General features: G+C 41.9%; 1 protein-coding gene across 1 annotated transcript in view; it reads right to left on the reverse strand.

Annotated features, from left to right (window-relative positions):
• PDCD11 (programmed cell death 11) overlaps positions 1-21,920 on the reverse strand; it is a 31,063-nt gene that overhangs the window by 2,577 nt on the left and 6,566 nt on the right. Inside the window, exons 10-33 of the mRNA XM_075216216.1 lie at positions 21,295-21,419; positions 20,452-20,512; positions 19,400-19,546; positions 19,033-19,284; positions 18,542-18,685; positions 16,059-16,253; positions 15,087-15,257; positions 13,811-14,030; positions 13,124-13,276; positions 12,705-12,820; positions 11,953-12,434; positions 9,680-9,742; positions 9,177-9,264; positions 8,133-8,222; positions 7,944-8,046; positions 7,123-7,300; positions 6,619-6,672; positions 6,290-6,412; positions 5,172-5,294; positions 4,930-5,077; positions 3,912-4,025; positions 3,203-3,355; positions 837-1,063; positions 558-726 (exon numbers count right to left, since the gene is read on the reverse strand). Of these exons, the coding sequence (XP_075072317.1) occupies positions 558-726; positions 837-1,063; positions 3,203-3,355; positions 3,912-4,025; positions 4,930-5,077; positions 5,172-5,294; positions 6,290-6,412; positions 6,619-6,672; positions 7,123-7,300; positions 7,944-8,046; positions 8,133-8,222; positions 9,177-9,264; positions 9,680-9,742; positions 11,953-12,434; positions 12,705-12,820; positions 13,124-13,276; positions 13,811-14,030; positions 15,087-15,257; positions 16,059-16,253; positions 18,542-18,685; positions 19,033-19,284; positions 19,400-19,546; positions 20,452-20,512; positions 21,295-21,419 (3,699 nt within the window). The remainder of the gene's footprint in view (positions 1-557; positions 727-836; positions 1,064-3,202; positions 3,356-3,911; positions 4,026-4,929; positions 5,078-5,171; positions 5,295-6,289; positions 6,413-6,618; positions 6,673-7,122; positions 7,301-7,943; positions 8,047-8,132; positions 8,223-9,176; positions 9,265-9,679; positions 9,743-11,952; positions 12,435-12,704; positions 12,821-13,123; positions 13,277-13,810; positions 14,031-15,086; positions 15,258-16,058; positions 16,254-18,541; positions 18,686-19,032; positions 19,285-19,399; positions 19,547-20,451; positions 20,513-21,294; positions 21,420-21,920) is intronic.

Below are 21,920 nucleotides of genomic sequence, written 5' to 3' on the forward strand. Positions count from 1 at the left end.
ACAGAATAATATGTCCATTTTATGTGAAAACCAAGAGTTATCAATCAAAGCTGCGGAGGATATTAGGGAAGGAGACAGCCCAACCATAAGTTACTGCTTCGCTTTGTGACACTTGCTGCTTACAGGTAACACAAGTTAAACATCTGCTGATACTCAGGATTGGAAAGTAGAAGTGGATTAGAGTTAACTGCTACTAAATAGCCAAAAAAAAGTGCCAATAGCAGCATTAAGATTCTATTTAATAAATAAATAGTCCAAAAACACAAAAGACATGAAATGTCATTATTAAGTTTCACACCACTGACTATGGCACCATTTGAAACATTATCTGTTACATCCCTGATATTACATCATGCGTTATGCGAGTTTATGAAGGAGGTCACCAGATAATTCTTTGGGGTGGGGTTAAGTTTTGTCGGCAAACTTAACCAAATTTTCGATTTTGCTTTTGAGACAACTTTAATGTTGCGTTTAGCAAAGGAATTCTATTATACTGGAGTATATTGTCGTTTCTGAAGCTGTATCTGTTAAAGTCAATTTCTTCTATTCTTTGTTACCTTAAACTTCTCTGACTTGATGTAGATATCCACCAAGTGCTGGAACGCTTTCAAGGGGTCATTGTACTGAACTGCTCGTTCGAAAACTTTCAGCAGCGTCTCTTCCGTCCCATATGTGTTCTCCATGTTCAGCATAGCAGCCCATACACTCAGCTTTTCCTGCTCCTCACTAGAACCACAGCAAGGAAAAATACATCAGCAAACTAATTCTATGATGAGCCTGTGACACATTATAAGGAGTAGGGGCCTTTAATTCTTTGCAGCAAGTGGTATCATTACCGGAAGTAAATGGTCTGAAGTGCTCTCTCTGCTACGGCCCGAGCTTGCTCCAGTTCAGTGGCCTGGAGGTGGAAATCCATGTACTGGATCCAGTTAGCGGACAGGTTTGGGGAGCTGAGGACTAGACGCTCAAACTCATTCACCGACATTGGCTTCTGATCTGGGTCGATGGTCTCTGTCGCACTTTGCTTTTTCTCTACACCTTGGTCTTTCTTAGTTTTCTTTGTCTGAAAGATTATGAATGGAAACAGTGCTCATTCAAGCTGATGATTTAAGGCACAATGATAAGAACCCCCCCCCCCCCCCCCCCAGTAACTGGAGCACAAGGTGCTGCTCCCTGCAGCCATCTGTTCCTGAGGGTCAACCGTTTCACTCACAGCCCAGTCAAACACCAGGACGGTTAGCTCTATTAACCTGCAGATTCGACATTAAAAAACCAGCAGGGCTCAGAGATAATAGCTACCCCCGGGGGCTCTGGGCACGTAGGGATATAGTTTCCTAGGTTGTGGTGCTGTTTTTTTTAACAATACATTTTTTTTTTTATTGAATTTATCAGTTTTTACAGAGTTAAAAATACAAAAACGGAAGTTAGAAAAAAATATGATAGGAGGGAGCGAGGAGATCAAGGAGGGGGAAAAAAAATAACTCTTTACTATTAAAGTACATCAGAAAAACAAAAAATGTATACACAAAATACACAATACAACTGTTCCAATCAGCTGGCGGAGAAGAAGGTGGTGAGGCCAAGGGCTAGATTTACTAAGCTGCGGGTTTGAAAAAGTGGGGATGTTGCCTATAGCAACCAATCAGATTCTAGCTTTCATTTATTTAGTACCTTCTACAAAATGACAGCTAGAATCTGATTGGTTGCCATAGGCAACATCCCCACTTTCTCAAACCCGCAGCTTAGTAAATCTAGCCCCAAGTGTTTCACGTAATAATTGCTCCAGTCGAGCCATTTGATTAGGGGAGACAAAGGAGATATCTAGTATGGGAACCCAATAATTTCCATATCACAGCCTTTTGGATTTAACAGATAATAGAAACGGGGAAATGGGCATTTCCAATGTTGAGCAATTGAAGCTCTAGCAGCAATAATGACCCAGAACATATCTGTTATGACTTGGAATTTTGGGTAGTGGTGCAAAAGAGTTACTTCAGGTAGAGGTTCTAATTCAACATTCACCTAATGTATTGTAGAAATGACCAAATAAGAGACTCCTTACTCCAGTCGTCTTAAGCAGTTGTTGTTTTATTCCAGCATAAAACAGCATAAAATAAAACGTTATTAATTCCACGGCTTCCTGACAAACTACACCCACAAGCCCTATCTATTGTCCGGCAGCTAGTCAGCGTCAGAAGCCCTGCCCACCAGATCCCACAATCCTTTTCTTCACAACGACACACCATACCCATGTCATGCACCTGTGTGTAAACTCCCTCAAGGTAACAGCAGGATCATTAACCCTGTCTGTAACTCTCCCTGCTGGACAGGACCTATTCTGGTTACCTTTTCCACAGTATCAATACAAAATTCTCTGACCACAGGGATCAAAGCTGTGGACAGCTCCAGAAAATAGGAAGGAGATTCCCAACCTCACCACAAATCCTCCAACATAATTTTGATACAGTGGGTAGAAATCTGTGCAGCCTCTCAAGTGTTAAATACATTTTATGAATACACTTAACCAGCATTTCAGGACGATTGACACATTTCAACATTTTAAGTCCAGTCATCATCAGACAGAAAGATGAAGATCAGACTCCCATTGAAATTGAGTAGTTGACGTGTAAGGAGTATTTTATCCCTTGCAAAAGAGAGTCTTTTACACTAGTTAAGGTATTGATTACAATGGGTCTATGTTTCAATGCAACCTGCAAGAGGTCTACTAGAGGAAAAGGCAGGGATTGGTGTCTTTCAATAGAAGCCTTAGACAAGTCAGAAGTCCGTCTCCAAGGTGATCCAGTAATCAGGGAAGTTGATAGAACTCTAGTTTGGACTCTGCAAGTCCCCCATTCAGTTTACAGCGAGACAGTTTTTCTCCTTTGCTAACCTAGGGCATTTACCCCTCCAGATAAAGGAAATGCAGTTTTAAGGTGAACTGGTAACCTATACATTTGATTATTTTTATTTATTTTTCTATTATTTATTTATTTTTAGTTTTGTAATGAATACTATCAAGTGCCAGCAAATGATATTAGAAAATAGATATATATAATGCGAAGTAACGAGACATGCAAAAAAACAACAATGAAATTAAATGCATAACCCACTACACTTACCATTCAAATATTATAAACATAAGACTATCCAAGACAAAATATATCCGTGCTACTAAATCAGAGAAAAAGAGGACAATCATTACCTTGGGGAGCTCTTCAGGTTCATCCTCTTCACTGTCTGAGCTGCTCTCTTTTCTGTCCGTTATAGAGGTTTTGAGAGTATTTAAATCAACATCCCAAGAGAACCCAGAGGAAACCTGTAGCCGTGGGACTGGAGGCTTAACACCAGCAGTGTCCTGAGAATCACAGAAGGTTACAGGTCAAGGACATACAAAAACATCAAGTATAAGCCAAGGACATCCAACAAATATTTCCCAAAAAAGCAGCATTAGCGTGTTCCCATACAGGTCACCTTCCACCAGATAATTTAGGTGATGTTGATCCTTATGGACATCAATGAAAATCTGTAACATAAGAACTTCATAAAATATTCCAGAAACAAAAGTGACAATTGCCCATCAGTTTAATCTTCTCCTAGATTATTTCATTGTAGATCCAAGGAAAAGAGACAAAACAAACTAATCTGAAATCTATCCCAAGTGCTCTCAACTTTGGAGGAAGCTCTTGCAAGCAATCACCTAGACTAGTCCCTGTGTAATGTATAGCTATGTCTCCACGCCTGATGTAGGTTACCCATGCAGAGAAAAAAACAGAAGGCTGGTAGGAGCGTTAGAGGCCAAGTCTGAATATTGACAGCAAAGAGGCAACAAGTATGTTTCAGATATGGGAGGGTTTGTTGGAACAGAGAAGAAAGTTATGAAAAGTACAGAAAGGAAAATATTAGTCACTGACCTTTTTACTACTTTTTTCTGTAGTTTTGGACTTTTCTTCTCCACAGTAAACCTCAACTCCACTGTCTTCATCATCCTTGGGCTCTTTGGATCTCTTCATTTTCTTTTTAGTGTTCTAATAATACAATACAAATAACATTTAAAACACCAGCCACCTACGGCAGTGCATCCGTCTTCTATACCAGGGGAGGTATCCTTTCTGTGGATGTCTGTATTTCTTAGTGGGTGGAGGGGTGTGGGCCGTCTCCGGAATAATGGTTCAGTTCAATTAGTAGTTGCGTTTACAACGCTGTGGGTGTGACGGGTGTATGCTAAAAGACTCGCTGTCACCAATAGGGGCAATACAACAGCACTTCATCGTGTTCTTTACATATAGAGCAGAGCACATTAACACTTAATATTCACGTTTGTTGTAAATGTTTTGTACTCCAGCAAAGAAACAGGAATACTTTGAGAGGTGGTCCCCTGGTATTGCTGTTCCCTGTGCGCAACCTATATGCAATTTAAAATATTGTCTATTTTACATACATCTGTGCAAATCAGTTAACTGGTGTTTACTTATTAACTAGGAATATATAGAATTAATAATTTGATTAATAGGTGTAAATCTGTTAAGGCTTTTGTTTGAGGTGTGTTTTGTGTTTATTTTTTTTTGTAGGTGTTTCAATAAACTATTTGATTTTTAAAAAAAATTAAAAAAAAACACAGGAATATTGTAAAGTAAAGTAAATGGCAATAGAGAGTTTTAGTGAAACTAGGATCCATCACGAATGCTAATTAATTCATACGTCTGGATCACTCGCAGCCTGTCACAGCGCAGCTGGTGTGGTAAATGAAATACAGCCACCAATTCATCGCTCATTAAACGGAGCCCGAGACACCCTAGAAGTAACAAAGCGTCGATCACTGGAGCGACTGTCTCAGACAAGCAGCTGCTACAACACATTTTGTGCCAGGAGCTCCATAAGCCTGGTGTTGTGTGTGCTTTACACAGTGCTGCCACCTCCTGGCCACAGTACCTGGTGTTCACTTTCAGAATCTGTTCTCATCCTCTTGACACCTTTGTCCCCCCACAAGCTGTAGTTGGCAGACTTTGGAATAACCTCTGCCTTTCCCGTATGCTTGTAAAGAAGCGAGAGTGCCACAGTTTTCTGCTTTTTCTTTACACTAAAAAGGAAAGCATAAAGCATGCACATTCATTACACACGTCGAACTACACTCCCCACCCTGTACTACAAACGCTTTACACACAAGAACGCACGAGAGAACTTTCGCATTGAGCAGTTGTCCTTTACGGATGTAGGAATGACATTCTTCTAGATTTTTCACACGGTAATCAGTCACACGCTTGACCGGAATTTTGACCACGATAGAATTCGATAACCTGCAATACATGTATTATGGATCAGTCACCTTAGCAGACCATAAAAAGACTAAACGAAGAAGTACAAACATGGGGTTTGACAACCTACAGTTCCTTGTAATATGCCCTTTTTTGTGCTCGTTTTGCTTTTAAATATTTTAGCACGAAGTCTTAACAATACTAGTATGCTTGCCCCATGCATTCCTGAATTCTTTTACTGTAGGAGTCCCACAACTGCTGGGAGACTATTCCATGAATCTGTTATCCCCTCTATTAAAAAGTTCTTGTGTTACCTTTCAGTCTTCTGAACTTCAATTTTAAAGTTCGTCGTCTTGTTCTAGGCACCCTTTTATGGTCAAATGCTGCCTGCTCTTTTAATATCACGGATATATTTGGATGATTCTATCATAACACCTCTGTCCCTTCTCTCCTCTAAGTTGTACAGGTTCAACTCTTGGGGGAAGTAGATTTACTAACTGCGGGTTTGAGAAAGTGGAGATGTTGCATTTAGCAACCAATCGGATTCTAGATTTCATTTATTTAGTGCTTGCTACAAAATGAATAATGGTAGCTGGAATCTGATTGGTAGCTATAGGCAAGTTTAGTAAATATAACCCTTAGGGGGGGGGGGGTATTCAATTGTTAGCGAGACTGGTGAAATACCCACACTCGAAAAATATTACCGTTAATACGGTAATATTGTGCGTAAATACCGTTAATACGGTAATTTACTCGCTGGATTTCAGCTCGCAGCTCAGGGAGCTGCGAGCTGAAATTCAGCGAGTAATTACCGTATTAACGGTAATATTTTTTGAGCGCGGGTATTTCACCCGTCTCGCTAACAATTGAATACCCCCCTTAATGTCTTTCCCAATAAGTTTTGTTATGCAATCCATACAGCATTTTATGTCTTTCTGAATAGGGCCTACAGAATTGTACACTGTCCAGTTACCGGTTCATCACCCTTACATGCCCATTATGTAAAAGCCTATACTGGAGACGCTGAATATACTTACTGCAAGCCAAGCCCTTTATCTGTAACTGAATGAACAAAACCTGCAACCAGCTGTCCTTTCTTCAGACTGTTGATGGAAGAGATTTCTTTGTTTATCACTTTACTGTTAGATCCAGGGTATGTCCTGCACAGGGAGAGGCAGTAAGTATATTGTGCTCATCATTTCACTTATTGAGCTAATATTCTGCATTAGAGTACAGTGATCCATGAGCGTCAACAAGAGGTGCAAGCTAGTGGATTACCACAATCAAAGAAGTTTACTCTAGTCAGACTAAGTCACAAAAACAGCCGGTTATAGAAACTTCCACAGCATTATATTCAGACACTTACCGAGACTTCCTAAGAGACACCTTAATTGGTTTGGGAGCAGAGAGGATGCAACATCTGGATTAGGAGGAAATCAAAATTACAATTAGGCAGGTCTAGTTTAGCCAGTTTGCCAGAAGTTTCAATGTACTGTTAATAGTACACCATCAAGATGACATTCAGACTAGCTAATAGTACACCATCAACATTTAAACTAGCTAATAGTACACTATCAAGATGGGTGTTTTACATCCAGACTGGGTGTTTCAACAGTTAAATGAGTTGACTTTAGTATACCAAAGAGGAGGTTAATCGCATGAAAGATGTGTCTTTTATGAGACATAAAACAAACTCTCGTTCTGCAGGCAGGAAGTCTGGTGTGCATAGAATATATGTTTACTCCAAAGCACACAACTGTTTCACATACCTTAAGTTCTCACAAACGGTTGAAACATTCACATACTTGTTAGCACCACTGCTATTTAAAATACAACATTTCATTGACCACAAACAAAATTATTCTCTAACCTTACGAACGTTCCAGGTTTAAACTTTCTCACAGAGGCCTGAGAGTAGCAGTCCTCTAAATCTAAGAGGCTGGCTTTCCCAGAACTGCCAAAAGGAAGGGATATGACTAAGCCGGTAGCTCGTGCCATCGTCTTCACACGGCCAAGGGTTAAACAACCCTCTGTCAGAGTGTAGGTGTCTGTAGGGAGAGAGAGACAAGTAATCACAATCTATACCAATTCCTATTTTAGGATAACTTTAATATGTATCTGCTAGGTGGGCCTCTGTTCTGTCTGCCAATGGCTGGAGCATGCAAATTAGACGCTAGGCAGCACTGGTATACTGTCCTGTGGGCTAGCCATAAGGCAAAGGCACATGGTACTGTTGGTGACCGCACGGGACACTCTCCAGGGAAAACCAGAGATAGCACTGGGCAGATTAATATTAAACACCTGCTCAACAATTTAGCCAATGTCACCAACTTACAGAGATGAACAAAAGTGACGTCACATATGGGGCACATTTTTGTTGCCAGAGATGCGAGACACTTATGTGTCTTTATATGTGAATCTGTTAACTGGGGTAAAAAAGGTCAGGGCAATTAAATATAATAGATAGGCCAGTTCCATCCAAATCTAACACAATGATAGAGGGCAGGGGGTGTCTCAGCCTCACTGATGGGAGACACTTGTTACTCAGAGTCTGCCAAGTTGGGTTGTATTATTGCTTAATAACCAGAGGTGGCATTGGATGAACAGAGTGCATACAGGGATTTTAATCATTTAAGGAACGCGAGGCCGTATGATAGGAAATGTATTACTTCCAAGTTCTGGCATTTTTACCGGTTAGCGACAGACAAAGTTGTTTCTCAGACGCGTTCAAGCCAACCACAGTGGCGAGCACGGCCTGTCCTTGCTTGAAGTGTTTCTCTGGATGCTTTAAAACCTGCAGAGTAGAACAGATGGACGGTTACAGAGTTACAGCTTCACTCGAAACCTGTGGGCTCAGACAAGCGGCAGGAAAGCCCATACCCTTTTAGACAGGGAGAGGAGCAGAAATTCGACTGTGCCCCGGATCTCAGGAGCGATCTCCACCTCCAGATATTGATTCTGCTTGTTATACTGTACAATAAGAGGGAAAACGGTTACAGATGTCATTACAGAGACGGAAGCTGCCTCCATCAGATACATAGATACATTACACACATACACTGGGGATGCGCAGATGCTACTTTTAGGATTTAGCAGGATACAGAATCTGGCTACAAACTATTCAAACTGAAATCACTTTGAAATTGGGGTTCAGATTTGATTGACAGAATACAAATCACACCAAAATGCCAAATCCTGAACTGAAGTTGGTGCATTCCTAATAGAAATACCAATGTGTGGGTCAACTGGTTATATTCAGCTTGTGAATTAAACAAAACGATTACTGGCAATCTTATAAAAATAGTTCCTTACAAAGTTGACCAAGTGGTATACACCAAAGACCTTGAAACCAGAACACCAAGTATTGCATATTAGTGGATTAACAAGAAGACTCGAGAGCTGGATCAAGTTTAGAGGACCTGTGCAGCAGCTATGATTTCCTTACATGTGTCGGGATTTTACTTTCAATTATTATTCTGTTTGCCATTTTACCAGGCAAAGCTATGCATATTTTGGGCAGTCACTTCTTTAATTCAGGGCATATTTACTTACATTAGCCTAAAGCTTCCTGAACACTAAGCAGCTAATATTGTGCTTATAGGTCTCCAGAAATTCAAGCATTGTGTTTATTTTTTTAAATGATTAGTCCCCTAAACTGGAAGACCCATGAGACTACCACATCTGTCAATCTCTAGTGCTGGGCACCATGGAGAACTCTGAATGAGTAAAGCACTTTGAGAACACTGATTGGACAAGGGGCGAGTATCCAGTGAACCGGACATGCCCCAGAAAAGGAAACTCCAAGCTGCTGTCAGTTGGAAGAAGGAGCGATGATCTATGCTTTAGATCTGTGATGTGTCACATCAGACTACAAGGTTTCTCTTCTGCTAGCCTATTCTGACCCATTTCCATTATGGAACTTACCTTCACTACATAGCAGGTCACCTTCTCACCAGGTGAATACATCCTTAGGTCTTTGAATTTTGGAATTTTCTCCTTGGTGTTCATTAGACTGTAAAATATAAAAGGAAATGTAAAAGAAAGACTATGGTTATAGGGGGATTTAAAAAAAAACAAAAACAAAAACACCACACACCTTTTGGGCATGTTCACCCAAACTACAATGTTCCCTTTATACTGTCAGGCTAACAGTACAGGTCAGTCTGATATTATACAGAGGGTGGCCACAATGTCTAAAACAGGTCACCAAGAAGCAAAAATAGCTTGTGGTTTACATCTGGATTTAGTACCACTTAAGAAAATATTGTAACATTCTTAGAGTACAGTAAAACATTTTAATACATTGAAATAGTATAAAGTGAATAAAAGACTGGGTTGTGTCAACCATAAAAAGTAATTAGTGCATTCTACGCAATGCAAATATAATTTGGTCAAAGTGGATTTTTAAGAGTAAAAATATATCTTACCTGGGGAGGATACTGAGCTCTAGAACGGACCGTGTCAGAAGTGGGTGAGAAATAGGCAGGAACCTGTCACAAGATAAGACATACATAAAAGTCTAATCCTAAACTGAAGCATTTCCCAGCTATCCTTTCCAGTCATCCTCCAGTCTAGAAATCACACATATTGTTCTATACATCCCTTTAACTGCAACTCTCCTCATCAATACATATAAAAAAAAATATATATTAAATCGCTTCCTGCTCACTATAGCCCCTCCTGCTCATCAGTTTTTCATGAGGCAGTTAAAGGCTTGTATTAGTCGTCCACGGATTCCTGTGCGCACCATTCACAGGAATCCGTCAACCTCACCTCCATTACTGGCCATGGGTCAGGTTGACCTTTGTCTGCCTTGGGTGAGGAGGGGGGTCAGTCACTGATGTGAACCCCAGCAGCACCACTGGTCCTCCGATCCCAGTCACTAAAAGGTCCCAGGCAGTGAGGGCTGAGCAGTGGTTGTGCTCTTCGGCTCCAGCATATGACAGTCTAGAAGCCAAATTGTAGGGCAACCAAAAGCAACTGCATTGAAGGCGTTTGTGTTTTTACAAAGTGATCCTGCAGGCTAATTCTGTGCGGAGTTACCAGTTCCATCTGGGCTGAAGGACAAAACAATGGTAGGAAAGAGAAACACTCAAATCAGGGGGTTCAGTACTTCCTGGATTGTACATCATGAGGTGTCCTTCTGTTCTCCTATGTCTCCCAGGAAACTGAACCTGGTTAAAGTACTGTAGGGCGCTCCTGTTGAGCCTCATTTTTCTGTCCTTTATTTTTTTAGATTAATTATTGTTTACACTACTCAGGTCTCTGAACTGGCAGATTTTTCCCATAGATATTCATCTCCAAACAAAAGACCCATCATACGCTTCCCTCATAACACAACTTAAGGTTGTCTTCAGATCAAGCAGGAGTTTGTGGTGCCATCCTTACACCTCCAAGGTACATCATGGGCACCAGTGAAACAGGTGTGACCTGGCATAACTTTCCGACATTACACGGAGGCAGCCTTTGGTAGGAAGGTGCTCCAGGCCGCTGTACATCATTAGGCATTCCTCCACTTCTCAGTGTACTATGTAGGAAGTCTCTGTGCCATGTGATGGCAGAGGCGCAAGGGAGATGATTTTACAGTGCATGATCAGGAGACACACCAAGACTTTCCAAAACCTCTCTGCTCGCTCAATCATGTACCATGTCACTGTGGTTGCCATGGTACTTTATAATGAGATTTTATTTGTTTGTTTTTTTATAACACACAAACCTCAATTTTTCATGGGATTGTTTCTTTAATTATGCTAATCCCTTAGGTTATGTAACAGTTCACTTTGTTGGGATTTGTCAAAGGAAGTCCAATGAGGAAAGAGTAAGGGGCATGGAACCTAGTCTCCCATCCCCCGCTCTGCATTTTCTACCCTTCTGCTTTAAAACACTATGAAGTGAAGAGTAACTGTGGGCTGCCGGCTGCCTTTTGCTTTCTTATTAGCTTAATATTTAGATTTCTGGAAAAACCATGTATCCTCTGAATTCAACACCACGATTCCTCTCCTAAACTGCAAGTTGAATCTATTCTAAGGAGTGCATTAGATGTCTATTTTTTCTAGTTCAGCCATGAACAGACCGAAACGGACAGACAATTCTGGGTGCTGGATCACACCGCAGCCTTCTAATTTGCTGGGAAAATGTTCTGCTATCCATTTCTGGTAATAGAACTTGAGGGATGGATTGAGTCCTCCAGCTCCATGAGTCACCTGTCGGCTTCAGGTAACTAGGGGGGAGTACCTCTAGGTATTTGCTACGGGGGAGTACCTCTAGGTATTTGCTACGGGGGGTACCTCTAGGTATTTGCTAAGTGGGGGGTACCTCTAGGTATTTGCTAAGGGGGGGGTACCTCTAGGTATTTGCTAAGGGGGGGGTACCTCTAGGTATTTGCTAAGGGGGGGGGTACCTCTAGGTATTTGCTAGGGGGGGGGGGGGGAGGGAGTACCTCTAGGTATTTGCTAGGGGGAAGCTACGTTGAGGAAGGGTTATACAAAGATTGATAACGCCTTCATGGCATTTAAAGAAATTGTGAGTCAACTGGCAATGCATCAGGAAGACCGTCCATGTATAGGTGACCAGGGGCTTATTAGCATCCAATAAGCTGCTTGTTTAAACCTATTGAACACTAGTTTGTTTTCAAACCAGCGACTACTTCACAAAGAAAACAAATTTACTGGTACATTTTTCTGGACTTCAGACAACGTACCTGTGTGTCTTCACCTGTCGTCCTCCTATAACTCGACAAGACACAGTCTGATTAGGATGCAGCTTTGATGTAGGGATAAACCCACTTGGGACTTCCTCCATTATATGGGAAGAGTGAATGGTTCCGACTAGTTTATCGGTAATGGAGACAGTCACACTTGTGGGCTTTACGCTTTTTACAGTCCCAGTGACCACTTCTCCTATAATTGGTTTTCTTTTCACATAGGCACCCGCTTTTGGTCTCTCGGCACTGGACGTATTTTGCACCGCAAGTAGCAGCCCGTGTTCGTCAGCATCACTGGTCTTCAGGGTCACAGAAATCTGCTTTCCCAAATGTAACTTCTCCGAGTCAAACTGGAAAGTGTCATTATAGTGACATGCAAGAGGGATAGCGACTAGCTGAGCTGTGTCCCCCAAGGACACTACAGCCAATTCCTCTGCCACATGCTGGACGACGGCAGGATACTTTGTATCTACAACAAACTGGAGGAGGGGGGGGGGGGGATAAAAAAAAAAAAAAAAGATTATATATGATTTAGTTCTATGAAGAAAAAGAAAAAATTGGAGACAAGAACTGAAGACAGACATAAGAATATTTATTTACCAATGTTCATGTACTATAGAATGTGACTTCGTGAGAAACAAAACACTGGTCACACTTCAATAATTTAACACAAGACATTAGTTTACAAGCTGCTACAGAAACCTGAGCCGCACACTTACGTCTCACCCAGTTCACACTCAGACACTTACGTTTTCTTCGCGCTTTCTCCACAGTGCGTTATCCACGGACACGTGAACGTGGGACTTCAGCAGATCAACGTATAGAACCACAACCTTTACTTTTTGTCCCGACGTCAAACTTTTTGCTGCAATAAACACACGTGGCAAACGTTGACTACAAGCACCTTTCACAAGACTAGAGGTTACACTGTAGCAGAAAATCAAGGTGAATAGGAACTCGGTTTAGAGGAGAATGGGCAGCTGTACATAGGATTGTGTATGGTGCCAATATGTGAACAAGTGAAGAGTCACTGCCAGCACTTCCTCCCATTCTCCATTTACAGTAATGTATATACACATGGAGTAATTTATTGCTTCGCATTTACTACTAGAGGTTGTAATGAACAAAAGCCACCATTAGCACTGCGATGGGAAAGATGTAGTATTACCTCCATCCTTAAGAACGGACAATATTTTCTTGCAGCCAGAGATCTTGACACCGCTGAACAGTACTGAACCATCTTCTTCTATGTCTTCAACTACAAGGGTCAGCCTCTTCCCTGGTACCAAGGAGGACAGGCTCTCACCCTCCTCTGTATTCTCTAATACACACAGAAAAAGAAATAACCATTATGACGCTCTAAAAACTATAGAATATATAATGAGAATTTAATACAAATTTGTTACTGTGCATACATAAAGCATTGATTGTATCATGGCCCATTAATATCAGAGATTTCCACTGATACAGCTGGTACACAATCTTAACAACAGCAAAACACTTACATGTCACTAGAACGGAAATGTATAATAAACATTAACTCCTACTACACTTTCTAAAGGCATCCATCACTCTCCTTCCCCCACTGAAAGGCAGTTTCTAGTTTTGATTGTGTATTAGAACAAATGCCTTGTCATACATACAAGTCATATATAACCAGGTGATAAGCTGGAGATCAAGACATACACAACATAGACTAGTGGATTTCATTCCTGTTCTCAGGCCTCAACATCAAAGCATATTGGACTAATCTCCTCCGATAGAGAATATATATATATATATATATATATATATATATTTATTAACCTGTAAAGCCGTGGACACAAAGACATTATACAAGAATAAAAGGACTCACCTTCTCTGCTCATTAGACTCTTTGAGAGCTGCAATTCGCTGAGACACTGCTTCAGACGCGAGATGCTCTCAGCCGAGCGGTCATCAGCAGCGCACTCGGACAGCTTTAGGGTCAGCAGGAAGCGCTTCTTCTGCTCATCGGTTTTTATGACCTTGGCAACCACTGTCTGCCCTTCCACCAAATAGTCATTGATGTTTGTTACAAACTTGTCGCTAATTTCCTATTAAGAAATAAAAAACATTTTTACCTGGTTTTCGAAAATAAAGTTGTGAATGAAATAAACATTTAAAGGGGAACTACATAAAATGCAATGCAACTTGACCATTCAGACCTTGTTTAAAAGGTGAACATATGTATTACTTCAAGAATTATTACCACCAAAACAATGGAAACAATTTTGCAAAGGACAACCATTAGAAATTTGCCCACAAAAATTGACGTAGGTAACTAGACCTGCCACCTATACAACAGACAGTAATTTTGTAGCGTTGAATAGATGTTCTAGAGCAGGCCTGTCCAACCTGCGGCCCTCCAGATGTTGTGAAACTACATGTCCCAGCATGCCCTTCCAGCTATTAACAGGTTGTCTACTGGCAAAGCATGCTGGGGCTTGTAGTTTCACAACACCTGGAGGGCCGCAGGTTGGACAGGCCTGTTCTAGAGAATGTAGTCTATCAGTACTAGAAACCACTGACATTACAGAGGTAGGGGGCACTTCTTTCACTTCACAGTGCATACTGCAAGTCTGTAATTAGCTCCTAATGAATGGATAGACAGCGTTTACACTGTATTTATAATACTTCCTGTTAAATCTCTTTCTCCAAGGCTATAGGAAGACGCAGAGTATACTTCAATCATAGGAGACAAAGCATCAGAAAACATGAATTGAATCCTCCTCCTATAATAATCCCCTTCTCTCCTCAGTACCCAATTAGCTCATGAAAGAGACAAGAAAGTCTATAGGCTCAGAAGTCACTTTTGGTTTTCCAGAAACCCGGTTCCAAGGACACATAACTCGCAATCTGTGTCCCTCTGATGCTAAACGAGAAGAGGTTTAATCACTTCATCAGCTATTAATCTTCACTTACACGTCACTGGACCAACAGAAAAAAAAAAAAAAAAAAAACACAAATTTTAAGCTATAGGTTTATGTTAGAAGTTCTTTTTGGGTGGAAACTTTTATTCTCTATTTAAAATGTACAGACTATAGGGTTTACCTAAAGGACAGGAAATAATATACAGTATGTGAAACACAAATACAGTTCTGTAGACTTACTGATTTGGGGGCCAGACCGAAAAGCCCGTATGGGAACTCCACAAACACACCATATGGCATGATATTCTTCACATATCCAGTGAGTAGCATCCCAACCTGCACTTCAGCGATGTCTTTTACACAGGCTCCCCGCTCCATGAATGAGATGAGGGCAGATTTCTTAGTCAATAACTGCAGTACTTTGTGAAGGAATACGTAAGAGTCATGATTCACTAGGTTAGGCAGACATTGTATGGGACCTCTGCAGACTTAATTGTTAAACAGTGCGGACAATGATATAGTATAAATATAAAACAATGAAGTTGCACCGTGCACAAGCTGATTTGTACCATTTGGACAAGGAAGGGAGTCTTATTATTTTGCCAATGTAAATGAATATTTTTAGCTACATTAATAAATAAAATCAGAGAGAGGACAACAGGATATACAGAATAACTTTTAAAAATTAATTCAGTTGAAAGGCACCCCATAATTATAGGTAAAAAGTGCTCATTTGTGTCAAACTATGGACAGACCATGTACAATACACAAAACATTTTTAAACTAGAAAGGTAATAACCAGTGCTTAACCATACTATGCAGATAGTATGTATATAACAAACATAAATAAAATAAGACTGAACACAGAGGATGCAGATATCTTGCAGTCTGTACTAATATTCAAATTGCATCAGTGATGTCACTAGTAACGAGTGAACCGGGTTTGAAAAAAAAATAAAAAAATGGAGCTGTTGCCTATAGCAACCAGATTCTAGTTATTTGTTTAGTACATGCTACAAAATAAGAACTTGAATCTCAATGGTTGCTATAGGCAACACCTCCACTTTTTCAAACCTGCTGTTTAGTAAATATATCCCCAGATGTGATGTAGGTTTTGCATTTAATTTAATAAAACGCATTGATGTGGCAATGATTCCAAACCAGAAGGAACAACGTCCATTCCCTCTGACAGACATCTGAATAAAAGGATACTTTTTTCCCTCTGAAGCTACTCAGGTACATTGCTCCAGTCACTGTGTCACCCTCCTTTAAGCAGTGCCACAAGAGCTCACAATTTGTGTCATAATCAGAGAGGTGAGCTTTAGGAAGAAACGCAGGACTTTCCTCGGGTAGGATTAATGCAGTCAGTCCTTTATCAGTCTTGTTTACAATTTTCACATCGACTATCTGTTGGAGGGTGGGGAAAAAAATAATTAAAAAACGTTACAAAAAGCCTCATAACAGACAAGCAATACAGACATATGGCCACCAATCATTGTGTTTTCAAAGGACAGGACTCCAACTGAAATGGCATGAAATGACTATGTGAGCCTCTGGCAAAATGTGTTCTTGGAATTTAGAGATATAGAGGAATAAATTGTATCAGTGGTAAAAGGAGGACCAGTGCCTATGGAGGTCATAGAAAGTGGAAGATGGAACCAGCGTACAGCATGCTTGTTAACAACCAGAAACATCTAACGCAGCACAGACATGGTCAGACCATTATATTTTTTAGGATTTCACCCTTATTTATTCATACAGAGTCTTCATACATTTGCACCTCTTTGTATAGATGATAATGTATTGTGTGTTGTAGAAAATAAGGATATTAGAAGACACAGAGGAGCCCAGGGACAATATACATATATCCAACAAAACCTATATTGCAGTTTACACAACACTTTATAAGCTCACATAGTACCAAAGGGAAGATAAGAAAGAAAAGTAATAATAAAGGATAGAAAAATAAGACAGGACAGCCACTTTGGGAATATTCTGCTTATCAAAATAGGAAAGCCATACACTGTTCTATTTCTGATGAAATAAGATTAACAAATACTGATTAAACTGGTTTTATCTGATGCATAAAGAAAAACGGATCGATTTGTTTCATAAGCTATAATAATAAGTGCTCAGAGGGACGAAGACACCTTAAAATCACCTGGAAGATCATCCATTTTTGTTTCTTCGCTTTATTATTACTATACCTCTCAATTAGAGCGGGGAGACGCGGAACTAGAGAAAGGGAAAAGGCGAGCAGGGAGCCGGACAAATGGAGAACGGGCGAGCAGGGAGCCGGACAAATGGAGAACGGGCGAGCAGGGAGCCGGACAAATGGAGAACGGGCGAGCAGGGAGCCGCACAAATGGAGAACGGGCGAGCAGGGAGCCGCACAAATGGAGAACGGGCGAGCAGGGAGCCGCACAAATGGAGAACGGGCGAGCAGGGAGCCGGACAAATGGAGAACGGGCGAGCAGGGAGCCGGACAAATGGAGAACGGGCGAGCAGGGAGCCGGACAAATGGGGAACGGGCGAGCAGGGAGCCGGACAAATGGGGAACGGGCGAGCAGGGAGCCGGACAAATGGGGAACGGGCGAGCAGGGAGCCGGACAAATGGGGAACGGGCGAGCAGAGAGCCGGACAAATGGGGAACGGGCGAGCAGGGAGCCGGACAAATGGAGAACGGGCGAGCAGGGAGCCGGACAAATGGAGAACGGGCGAGCAGGGAGCCGGACAAATGGAGAACGGGCGAGCAGGGAGCCGGACAAATGGAGAACGGGCGAGCAGGGAGCCGGACAAATGGAGAACGGGTGAGCAGGGAGCCGGACAAATGGAGAACGGGCAAGCAGGGAGCCGGACAAATGGAGAACGGGCGAGCAGGGAGACGCACAAATAGAGAACGGGCAGAGCAGGGAGCCGGACAAATGGAGAACGGGCGAGCAGGGAGCCGCACAAATGGAGAACGGGCGATCAGGGAGCCGCACAAATGGAGAACGGGCGAGCAGGGAGCCACACAAATGGAGAACGGGCGAGCCGGGAGCCGCACAAATGGAGAACGGGCGAGCAGGGAGCCGGACAAATGGAGAACGGGCGAGCAGGGAGACGCACAAATAGAGAACGGGCGAGCAGGGAGACGCACAAATAGAGAACGGGCGAGCAGGGAGACGCACAAATAGAGAACGGGCGAGCAGGGAGACGCACAAATAGAGAACGGGCGAGCAGGGAGACGCACAAATAGAGAACGGGCGAGCAGGGAGACGCACAAATAGAGAACGGGCGAGCAGGGAGATGCGCAACAGAAAGAGGGAGACAGACTATATTGCCAATTAAATTACCAATAAGTTTTTGTACTGTGGGAGGAAACCCCCATGGGGAGAACGTAGAAACTCCATATAGAAAGGGCAGTGGGTCTACATCCTAAGGTGATTTTATATCAACTTACTTTACTCGCTGGGTTTAACTGCACTTTTCCTGTTCCGAAGGACTTTAATACTGAGCAATAACAGCACTGAGTAGATAAAGTAGATAGACTAGCCACACTCTGTAATTTTAGGAAGTTACTTCTACACATGGCTAGATGTCTAAAGAGCCAGCTTACAGATTAATAGATGTTCTAAGTGCAAAATGTATTACTTATCACACAGGTCCAGTCCTCCCAACATCAGATATCACAAGTATGAGGTGTCTGTAAATACCTTGCCAGGTTCATAGGTGGCAGCATTTTTTATTACACGTTCCCTTTTTTCTACTTCTCCACCATCATCTTCTTCAATCATCTTAAATGACAGTATCAGGGTCTGCTTTTCAGGATTAGACTCCAGGACCCTTACTTTTTTCACCTGTACATGAAAACACAAAGTCATTAAGTGTACACAGATCAATATAAAGGAGCAGCAAAGATGTATGCCATTATGGCTGAACCAATCCCGGGAGCCAAGAATCTAATGTGCCTAAAATAATGAGTGCTGACACCTAAACGTTGGGAGAAGTTTCTACTGATCTCATTGGATGACTCCATCAGCACTCAGATTGGACCTAATGGCTCCCGAGTTTTGCATGGTTTAGTTCAAAGGTCCCTAACAAAGCATCAGTCGACCTGATATGGTATTTGTGAATGGAGAGACGCTCAGCACTGAATATAGAAACCCTGGACAGAGCACATACAATATACAATCAAACACATTACCTGCCCCTTATAAAAAGCCTCCTCCGGCGAGGGTATATACTCCGAGCTCAGCTCGCGAACCGGTGCCAGTCCTTGAACATCATTATAAAACCTAATAATGCATCCAAAGTCTTTCACCGCCCAGATAAAGCCATGAGTGACCAGGCCAGGCTTGGCATCATGATACCTGCAAATAGTCGGCAACTTTGAATTTATCATGGTTTTCTTCCGGGTCAGGATGAGCTTCTTGGCTGAAGGGACAACATTTAAAACCTATAAAGTAATAATAAGAAAAAAATGAGGAGTTTCCCTATAATATTTTGGTCATGCAAGCCCTTCTTCTGCCCACTACCATCAAATACTGTACAACATGGCACAGATGCCTTACCCTGCACTTGATTTTGTTCCCAGGAAGATATTTCTTTTGAGGTTGGTTCAGGGAGACATCTGCCAAGTGGAGATTGGGTACCAGACCAGTGAGGTGTTCTGTGATATTCACTACCATTCCTACAGATTCAAAGCTGCCCACGTTACCCTGTAAGAGAACAAAACAGAAAGTTTAGTAAATAAAGTGCTGCTACACTCAGAACACACAAATTCCTCTCGGTGTATATTAAACCAAGCAGAGCGGTAACAGATTTCAGGCTGGCCTTGCCACTCTTGTGGTTTCACTCACTAATTTCAAGAAACAAGAGCTAAACCCCGCAAGAATAATAAGCGTGTAAGTACAACAGATGAAGACTCAATCTTCCTTCATACGTGTGGAATTCTAGCGTGTTTCCAAATACAGGAAGATTGAGATCTTCAGTCTCACCGACAGTCAGAATGAAGGATCTCAATATACATATTGACCATGATGAGACTAGTTAAATCCTACAAAAACCTTAAAGAAATTGCACCTGTTTGTAGGCATATCTACCTTTGTGCACCCTGCCAAGGGGTCCTTGCATACTAATCTCCAGGATTGAGGGCCATGGAGGGGAGAGAGTTGTCAGCCCTGGGAGGTTTAAACTCCCAATTGGAATGTACATAGTTAATGCAGCTTTCAAAGTGAATAGCAGCTGAACCTCCTGCTTGAACAACTAGGAAAGGTTTGGGTCCAGCAACGCTGAGCGCTCTCTCCTCTCCCAGCTGTCAGTGTTGTGGGAGAGACAGCTGGATGAGGATCTGGGCAGAGAGGCCCCACTGGAAGAGTACAGGTATGAAAGAGGGGCAGGGGGGTTGTGTAACTAGCAGGGACTGTATAAAATGTATAATGCTTCTTAATATATGAAAAAAAACTACAAATACATAAATGGAACTCAATCATTATATATAGCAGTAGGTAGTGATAATAGTAATAAACTGTCCAGCAGTTGGAAGGCTCCTTATCCTTATGTTTATTCTCCATGCACATAAACCTTTATGATCTGGGAACCAAGATGCATTTAATAACTTTACCTCCAGAATTTGACCAACTTGTATATCTTCATGTCTCAAGTAAAGACCTTTGACAACATCTCTAGAAAGAAAAATGAAAAGAGAGAAGTTGAATAAAAAGACCATGGCCTGTCCTACATACTGCTAATCTAAGAATAGATACACTGCTGTGTATACAATTCTGTTTCACACTTACAGGTTGACCAGATCAGTACTGGCCATGATACATTTCAGACACACTAGAGGCTCTATACTTCTACAAGTCTGTATAAATTTGCCATGGCCATCATTGGATCCGGGTTGTCCGTGACACTGCAGTGTTCAGGACGGGAGGACCTGCAAGCAATAACGTACTTCTTCTTACCCCAGGCGGCTAGGCTGCACATGATCCTCATTGGGGTCAGGGGTGGAAAGAAGGTACTGCACCTCCCTGGCATGCCCCTGGGCACTGCAGAGGATGTACCTCCAAGTGCCAGAATGGCTTCAGAGTTATAGTTTAAGATATCTCCCGGTACAGGTGCAACTAAGCAACATTAAAAAAAAAATAAAAAAAATGGACCTGGGGCTGAAGGCCCTGTGTCCACGCTCTATGCAAGACACTGGAACAAAACATGAGTATGATCGTTCTAGGGGAAAGGTGTAGTTAGTATTTTCCCACTGTGCTGCCTCCTAGTGGTGGAACATAATCCATCGCTTGTGTCCCCCCTTACTGACTGCAGTGGGAGAAAAGTGATCATGTGGAGCCACACAAAGCCTGTAGCGTATGAGAGCTGCAGGTGTTGGGTCAGTATCCAATTACGCTAGATGGCATTCCCCTGTGACTTGGTTATAAGTGACTTGAAACAAAAGCAAATAGTGTCTTACTCCTTAAAAGATAGCAGAAGTGTCTCATCCATGGGGCTAAATCCCACCACTCGCCCAGTGTGGACCGAACCTCCATTAAACTTATCCAGAGCATTGTCCTGATTGGACGTCAAAAGGTGAGGTTTCTGTAAAACAAACACAGAAATAATATCAGTATTATACAAACATTATAATATCTATATACAAGTCAACTGGAACGTTAACTCCAGGTCTCAAATTAAATTGTGTAAATTACCTGAGTTACTACAAAGCACATTTAATGACAAGACAATGTTATACTTTTATGCCATTTTGTACGTTCAAATAACATTCATGCAAATGACACCTATCAATTCATTTAAGAAACAGTGAGGCTTGAATGATATTTAGGGGGCACTTATTCCATGCGAATTAATAGGCTGGATTCTCATAATTATTGCTTCAGTCAACAAAACGGCTGCCTCCACTGTCTGTAAGCTAGACATACTCTGGTGGACCTTTCCACTTTCTCCCCCCTGGCCCAGCACAATGGGTGCTTTCTGCCCATAGAACAGGTCCCATTGGTTCCCTTGACCATACCAGCATTAGCCATAATAAGGGGTGCCACGTGGCCAGCAATAAGACAGCCCCAAAACTCTGCCCCTGAA

The sequence above is a fragment of the Mixophyes fleayi genome, chromosome 6 (assembly GCF_038048845.1).
Source record: "Mixophyes fleayi isolate aMixFle1 chromosome 6, aMixFle1.hap1, whole genome shotgun sequence".
NCBI classification, from domain to species: domain Eukaryota; kingdom Metazoa; phylum Chordata; class Amphibia; order Anura; family Limnodynastidae; genus Mixophyes; species Mixophyes fleayi.